This window comes from Gossypium raimondii, chromosome 13 (genome assembly GCF_025698545.1).
Source record: "Gossypium raimondii isolate GPD5lz chromosome 13, ASM2569854v1, whole genome shotgun sequence".
Classification (NCBI taxonomy): domain Eukaryota; kingdom Viridiplantae; phylum Streptophyta; class Magnoliopsida; order Malvales; family Malvaceae; genus Gossypium; species Gossypium raimondii.
The window spans coordinates 45,360,158-45,368,965 of NC_068577.1; the positions used below are offsets into that span (position 1 = coordinate 45,360,158).

The 8,808-nt window shown below is 32.6% G+C and overlaps 1 protein-coding gene across 1 annotated transcript; it reads right to left on the reverse strand.

Moving 5' to 3' along the window:
• Window positions 1-6,951: 6,951 nt before the first annotated feature.
• LOC105781804 (F-box protein At4g22280) lies at window positions 6,952-8,568 on the reverse strand. Its single transcript, XM_012606327.2, has 3 exons — window positions 7,640-8,568; window positions 7,418-7,564; window positions 6,952-7,335 (listed from the first exon to the last, which is right to left on the reverse strand). The coding sequence occupies exons 1-3, from the start codon at window positions 8,540-8,542 to the stop codon at window positions 7,060-7,062; spliced, it is 1,326 nt and encodes a 441-aa protein (XP_012461781.2). The 5' UTR covers window positions 8,543-8,568; the 3' UTR covers window positions 6,952-7,059.
• Window positions 8,569-8,808: the final 240 nt, after the last annotated feature.

The following is an 8,808-nucleotide window of genomic DNA, read 5'->3' on the forward strand; positions in this document are numbered from 1 at the left end:
CTTCTGTTTGATCCTGGCCGTGATCCATTGTTCTCTCATTCCCGTAATACTCATTAATTTCTTCCAAAACGCTGGGACATATGCGGCTCTGGAATATGCTTTATCAACTTGAAACCTAGGGCAGTGCAGTAAGCTGTATATTCCTCCACTGTAGGTACCAAATCTAAATTTCCAAAAGTAAAACAGTTATATGCAGGATTCCAATATTGAACGAGAGCGCGAAAGAGTCGTTCATCCACCTTTATGTTAAGTAAGTACGGCAAGTCCCCATAATTAGAGTAGAACAACTGCTTGGTTTCATCATTTCACCGATCCCAAATCTCATTTAACTCCTGAAGCCTATTTTACGTCACACTAATACGAGTGTAATCCCAAAGCTCTGACACATATCCCTTAGCTAAACTGTCTCCTTTCTCCAATTGCACCTTCTCTGACCATATACGGACAATGGCATTGTCTTCCACTTTATCAAGAAATTCTTTTTCCATGACAATTTTCTATTTAGTAACTAAACTTGAATCGACACTCTCTTTGAGATATGCAGTGACATGCAAAAATATCAACAAAACACAAACAAGTCAGTACAACACAAAATAAAATTCAAAGCAAGTATAAGAAAATCAAGCACCTATTTGGACAATCGCTAAAGTTTGGAGTAATTCTACCTGGGTTAGGTTCCTAAGTCCACTATATGGAGTTTGGTTCTAAAGTTAAGGTACCCGAACCAGTAGATTCCTCGATCTTTACCCATTATAGGCTTATACAGACCGAGTTCGGTTCAGGGGAATACATTTCCCTATGGCTGCATGGAGATGAAAATCTCACGAAGACATAGGTACGGATGTATCCCGAAAGTGATCCACTATCCTGCACGGAGGTGAAAACCTCACGAAGGAATAGCTTCTCACTCCCACTTAGAGGGGTAAGATAAAAATAGCCTTTATGCAATATGATGCCAAAGTAAAGAGCTCAATTTACAGTAATCATGCAAGAAAGTGCAAAGAGAATATCGTAATTTTCAAATCAAATTTTTAATTTTGGACACTAAGACAAAAAAAATCAATTTTACGGCTTGACTCTCTAAAAAGTCCCCAGTGGAGTCGCCAAGCTGTCGAAACCATTTTTAAATTTTGAAAAGACGGGGCTCGACTTTGAAAATAGAAATTGGAGTCGCCACCGATCTTTTATTGTGGTGTGATCGGATCACCTTGAAAATGATTTTAGGTCTACGAATTTTGAGAAAACTGGTTCGAGAGTCGGTTACGCACGAGGAAGGGTTAGTACCCTCGTAACGCCCAAAATTGGTACCGAATCGATTATTTAATGCCTTAGTGTCGAAATTTTGAAAAGATTTTTAAGATACGATCCTTTGAAATGACAGTTTAAATAATTGAATTAGTTAAATGGACGGACCTATTTCAAAGAAACAGATTGCTACACTCAGTGAGTTAGAGTGCAACAGTTCAATCCTCGAAATTAGGTCTGTCCCTTAAAAAATTTAAAACATGTTTTAAGAAGGATATTTGACTATTTAAGTCAATCGAGAAATAAGAATCCAGTAAGTTAGGATTCAATTTCTCAAAATTCTTGAACATCAAACATTGCCTTTATAAAATCGAGATAACAAAATATCGTATCCAGTAAGTTAGGATCCCACATTTTGAAATCTAAAGAATTTTATTTTAAAATTGTATAAAATGAACACTTGATGATATAAATTCATCGAGAAGAATTGAAGCCCAGTAAGTTAGGGCACAATTCTCTCGAGAACTATTAAACACCAAGCTCTTTTTTTTTTTAGGAATTTTGAAGTGAAACGATTATAATGTTTTAATGAAATGCAATTCTTACAAACAATATAATTGAATGGCAATATATAATGCAAAAGATAAATAGTAATCTAAACTTACATTAAAATTGATAACAATAATTATGATAATATTAGCCAATATTAAAAGATATTAAAAATAATGAATTATTAAAATTTGATTTATTTAAAAAGAATTTGGAAGCAAAATAGTATAAAAATATAATAGACTTAAAATATTAGTATATAAAGGATCTAAAAGCATAAAATACCAACTAAAATAATGATTTATTTACACTTTAAAATATAATAATAAATTTTAACATTATCAAGTAAATATTATAAGAATATTAAGTACTATAGCATACAAAATAGAATTAATTACAATAACCTAAGAAAATGACGTTGAATCCTAAGAAAGAAAACTGAATTGATATTAAATTAAAATTTATTTCAAAAAACAAGGGACTAAATCAGTGATTATGCGCAGACATTAAGATCATTTCAATCAATTATCGAAAACGGCACCGTATGATCTTGGATCCAGACGTAAATAGAGTAAAGTGTAAGGTACAAATTACAAATAAATAAAAGAAATCAAATCGCAATTCTATTAAACATGAAGGGACCTGCCGAATAAATAAACCAAACGACCCATGATGCGCGGATCCTTCCCGGATCGGGTCACCGTTGGATCGGGTATTCAGAACGGTGTCGTTTCAGAGTCATTGGATTGACTCTAAACGACGGCGTTTAATGACCTTTCTTTTAAACTAAAATAAACCCTAAATAAGCTGACATCTACATTAAAACCAAGCTTAAACTAAAAAAACTCTGCGCCGCTCCAAGTACCGTTGGTATTTGAGCAGTCGCCGACCTCAGCCCATACTCCGATGGCGACAGAGAGAGTCGAGATCGTGCCACCAGGTACGTTTTTCCCCTTTTCTTTATCACTTTCTCACCTAAATACTGACTATTGAACGCAGAAAAGAAAAAAAGAAAACTGAATAGCCGAATGAAAAAAAATGGAGAAAAGAAACTAGGGAATCACCTTTTTCTGTTTGATTTTTTTTGTATTCCGAATGAGTATATTGAATGCATAAATTTTTTACAGGCATTTTTTGGTTCTTATATCTGTATTCGACAAAGAACCCGGAAAATCGAATCAAAAAATAAAAAAATAATAAAATGGAAAACCCCCATTAGTTTGCTCATAGCTGCGTTGTTTTCATTCTGTTTGCGGAGACGAGGGCCCGCGCGTACGGAGTCTCGTCACGTGCGGAGAGAGCGTGAAGAGGTGCTTCTGCTGCGGCACTGGGAACCCTTGCTGTTAGGGTTTCTGGCTTCTGGTTTAAGCTAGTTGTTTGGGCTTAATTTTGGGCCGTGCTAATTTAATTTATTGGGCCAGGTGTTAAGTTTGGGCTTCTGTTAATTAGAATGTTTAACAAACTGTGGTGTTTGGTTTTTTTATTATCTATTGGGCCGGGCAAATATTAGGCCTTACACATACGTTTACAAGATGTGTTATTTAAAAAGGCAGAGCCAATTACAGCTAATTCTTCAGACCCAATGTGGAAATGGTTTAAGGTATTGGACTGAGTTTTATATATAGCTTGTACATAATTTAGTTGATTTAGATTTAAATATAGTATCCTAACTCAAGGTTTTATATATGTGATATAGAATTGCTTAGGTGCTCTAGATGGAACCCACATCAAGATTAGGGTTCCAACTGTTGATAAACCTAGATATCGAACGCGAAAAGGTGACATAGCAACAAATATGCTAGGTGTTTGTACACCTGATATGCAATTTGTTTATGTTCTTCCTGGTTGGGAAGGTTCTGTTGCTGATGGATAGGTTCTTCGAGATGCCATCAGTAGGAGACATGGACTAAAAGTCCCTCATGGTAAAGTGCAAAATTGGAGGACTTTGAATTATTCATTAAGATCAAACTATTTTGGGGAATTAATCATTTTAAAAAAAAATTTATAGGTTGTTATTATCTAGTTGATGCTGGATACACAAATTGTGAGGGATTTCATGCACCTTTTAGAGGACAACGATATCATTTGAATGAGTGGCGTCATGGTTATCAGCCAAGTACTCCTGCAGAATTTTTTAATATGAAACATGCATCAGCACGTAATGTTATTGAAAGATGCTTTGGATTATTAAAACTTAGATGGGGAATACTTAGGAGTCCATCATTCTATCCTGTAAGGGTGCACAATAGAATCATTATTGCATGTTGTTTGCTCCATAATTTTATTCGAACTTATATGAGTATTGATCCTATTGAAGCGGAGTTGGGAGAAGGATTACCTAGTAATGTGATAGATGACGATGAACCGAATATCGTAAATATTCATCCATCGAATGCATGGGCTACTTGGAGGATGGAACTAGCCAACCAAATGTTCGAAGAATGGCAAGCATCTGGAAATTAGTTAGGTTTAGGGTAAAAATGAGTTGGAGTTAATTTGTTTATGTTATTTTATGTATCTAGTTTGTGAAACTTTGGTGGTGTTTGAAATGTTTTTTGTATTGTACTAAACTTGTTGGATTATAATTTGTTTTCCTTTGATTCATCATGTGTTATAATTTTATAAAGTGTTGAGCTTTTAATTTATGATATTGAACTTAATTTTAATTTTGTAAAGTATTGATCTTTTGATTCATGATATTAAACTTAATTTTAATTTATTTTTTTTTAAGGTAATTATGTCAGGTTTTTCAGAATCAAATGTTTCTTCCCAAACTTCTCGAGGAACCAAAAGGAAATGGGTTCCAGAAGAAGATGCAGTGTTGGTTTCCTGTATGGTGGACTTGCACAATGTTGGAACATTTAATGCTGATACGGGGTTTAAAGCCGGTTATTTAAACGAGTTGGAAAAAATGTTAGAAAAAGCTTTACCCAATGCAATGTTGAAGGCTAGACCTAATATTGAATCGAGGATTAGGGTACTGAAAAGGGAATGGTCAATCTTGTATGACATGCTTAATGGCCAAAACAATAGCGGTTTTGGTTGGGATGAGCATATGTTGTTTGGAACTCTTATTTAAATGTAAGAATTATTTCAAGTCTTTATTATTTTATTTTGACCAAACTTATAACTAATATGAATTCTTCATTTTTATAGAGTCATAAAGAAGCCGGTCAATTCAGACATCGTAGTTTCCCTTACTACGACCAACTTACTGCCATCTACGCCAAAGATCGAGCGATTGGGAAAGATGCTCAAACAGCCGCTGATGTTATTAAAAAAATAAATGTTCAGGATGTACCTACTACAGATATTAATGAAGAAAGAAACGAATTCTATGACTGCGAAGCTGATGTCTCTTTGGATGACATGGATGTTTCTGCTACAGAACTGCAACCAGATAATCACCAAGGGAGTTCCACATCTTCAAAGAAGAAGAAAAAAGAATTTTGATGCAAGTGATCATATTTCTTCTTCATTTCATGATGCTACCACTTTATTGGTGGAAAACATGCGGGCCATTGGCGAATAAATCAATAGGAGTATTGCATCCGATGTGGTAGTTCAACAAAAGTCAGAAGAATTCAAGATCATCCAAGAAAAAGCTATAAATTTATATCCAACCTTATGTGAAATAGAAGGTTTAATTATGAATGAGCTCTATCGAGCATTGAGCAAAATTCCAGATCATCGAACGCAAATGCTCATTTTCTTTAGTTTACCTTCTGATGTGAGGTTGGAATGGGTCAGAAGATTTCTTGTTGACCATTAGAAATCATGGTTCTGTTGATGATATTTTGGTAACTTTTTCTGTTTATAATATTTGGGATGGTATGTCATTACAATGTTCTACTTTTTGATGTTGTAAAACTGTATAACATATGGATTATGACATAGAATTTCATGAATTTCATGTAACCTTTTGTTAATATATGAATATTATGTTTATGCAAAATATAATTCTCAAGTTATTTATTATTGCTAATATTTTTTTATTGTAGAATAATTAAATTATTTGTTTCACTAATAATATTTTAGCACATTAAATATGTATTGGAGTTTAAAAATAATAAAGTAGATTATATATTATTTTATAGTATTATATATTATGATTTTAGTAAATTCAAATAAGAATAATTATATTAAGAATTTTATTAAATTATATTTAATAATAATTATTTTAAATTATATTTTATAATATTATATATTATGATTTTAGTAATTAAGATTTTATTAAATTATATTTAATAATAATTATTTTAAATTATATTTTATAGTATTATATATTATAATTTAGTAAATTCATATAAGAATATTTAATATTAAGAATTTTATTAAATTATATATTTTTATTAAATTATATTTAATAATACTTATTTTAAATTATATTTTATAGTATTATATATTATAATTTTAGTAAATTAATATTTAATATTAAGAATTTTATTAAATTATATATTTTATTAAATTATATTTAATAATAATTATGTTAAATTATGATTAAATTATTCATTATTTATTATTTATATTAATAATTTTATTAAAATTTAATAACAATAACAATAATATCTCAATTATTGATTAAAAAAAAAAAGGGGCTTTTCTCCATAAATTCCTTTCTCGATTGTGCATTCCGTCTCCCACCCTAAACAATCTTCTTATCTTCGTAAACTCGAATTTATCCAAATTTCCTTCATTTTGTTGAACTTTTAGGAAATTTATATGGGTTTAGGGATTAACTTAATTTTTTATGGGTAATTAATTCATTCTGCGTATAGCTTTACTGGCTTAATTTTTTGCATTTTCAAGATTGAACTAGATTTGATTCTGTTGTAGATATTGCAAATGTCCATAATTATAACTCTGACTGAGCAAATTATAACTTTTATATGATCATAACTAATAGTCAAAATTATAGACTTTCTACAGAGCTTGAAACGAATTGAAATGATTGTGCAATTGGCCATTCCACTGATACCGACATCCCCGGTGTGCAAACAAAAAGTCCGTGAACTAATAAAGCGAAATGTCAATGATATTGCATCATAGAAATTTCATTCGCACGAAGCTTATTACACCATTGCTGTCAATGTTTGGAAGCCTCCTAAAGAATTAAGTGGATTAAATGATAATGGAAGAAAAACAAAATAATCAAAATAGCATAACACATCATTTACTAAATAAAATCCCAACATAAAGAGGTACACAAAACCAAACCCATGAAGACAATGGAGAGTTGCCTAAAACGATACAAAATAGAAGAGACTAATGGCAAAACACGATTTCACATGTCTTCGATCCCATGGACAAACTCAATAGCCTTTCTTTGACACTCAATCGCCATTGATATTCTTCCCCCACTTTCCCAGCAAAATTTATTACGAGGTTCTTCAAAACTAATGCATGGCTCAGGAAAAAACCAACCAATTCGAACATATGTTCGTCTTCCTCAAAGCGTAAAATTTCTATCTCCTCAAGGTCAAACAGCAAACATGAAGGCACTGTTTTAGGCAGGGACTTTAAACCTCTTTTTGGAGTTGCCTGAACATAACAAGAAAAAGAAAAAGTGAGTCTGTAATGCAACTAAAATGAATATCCACACACTAAAAAAAACGCTTCATACAAAAGTGAGAACAAGCTTCTTCAGATGAGGCAGGCAATGTAAAAATTCCACAAGCCACGTTCCTTGCCAATCATCACCCTCATTACAAAAATCCAAAAAAACAAGGCTGGGAAATATAAGAACTGGATCAAGACGCGATCTGAAAACCTGTACATAAAAAACGTGTAGCTATTATATCATGTTTAAAGAGAGTTTGATATTCGAAAGACTAAAATGACTTACCGTTTCAGCCTCGATAATAGACAAGAATAAAGACTGTACATTGCAAATTGCTTGAAGAAGACGAGTTGCATTACGTTCATCCTCCTGGTATCGAGAGATTAAAATATCCGCTTCTTCTAGAAGTTTCATGCTACTTAAAGTAAAGAAATCGCCTACAGAGTCATTGTATTCAAAACATTCAAGATTTGGTGCATTTATCTTAACCACATAATCGATATCATTGGGAAATTTGGTTAGCAAAACATGAAAATCCAGCACCAGTCGCTTAAGTGAAGGGCTATGGATATTGACCGCGGTTTTTCCTAAAGACGAGCCCCCTGGCACCATAAGCAAGTCTTCAAGCGCAAGACAACCAGAAACCAATCTAAAAACTGAATCATTTGAAGGTGTGAAGACCTTAAGATGTAGAGTCCTGAGATTTGGCAAACAAACCTTGGTTGGAACATTAATCTCACCCCAAAATCTCAATTTCAATGTCACCAATGAGTGAGAAGTAAATAGTTGGGTCGGCAACATGGGACTCTTTTCAAAATATATTTCAATTTCCTTGACACCACGCCACAATGTAGCACAAATCCAACCATAAAGACGTAAATTATCAACATCACATACTTCGTCATCCACCCTAAAGCATTCTAAACTTACCTGATTAGGGAAAATGTACAGTAACCTATCAACAAAGTGGTTGAAGTTGTTAAATTTTTCCTTACTCACACCCTGTAAACATTCTTCAAAATCAAGGATAGACATTGACGATGCAAAGAGATACCTCCACCTAGGTGAAAGAATAGAGGTTCGAACTGCATCTTTAATGGGTAGAAAAGATAAAATGCGACAAAGAATGGGATCGGATATGATACTGATCCTATCTAATACACCCACAGATTCCGCTTTCTTGGCCATCAACTATAAACTTAGAAAAGGGAATACCGGGGGGGTTGGCTTAAAGGATTATGGAAATTGCAAGAGAAGTGAGGATTAATTTATAAAAGTTCAAAGTAACAATAGTGATGTCATAGGTTTAAACGTAGGTAGCTGTTTTTCATGCGTATCGTTTTTCGAGGGAAGAGTTTGGAGTTCCAATATATATCTCCAAATCTTTATATTGAAAATTGACCAGTTATTTTTTTAATATTTAATTAATATTTATATTTATATTTATATTTCAT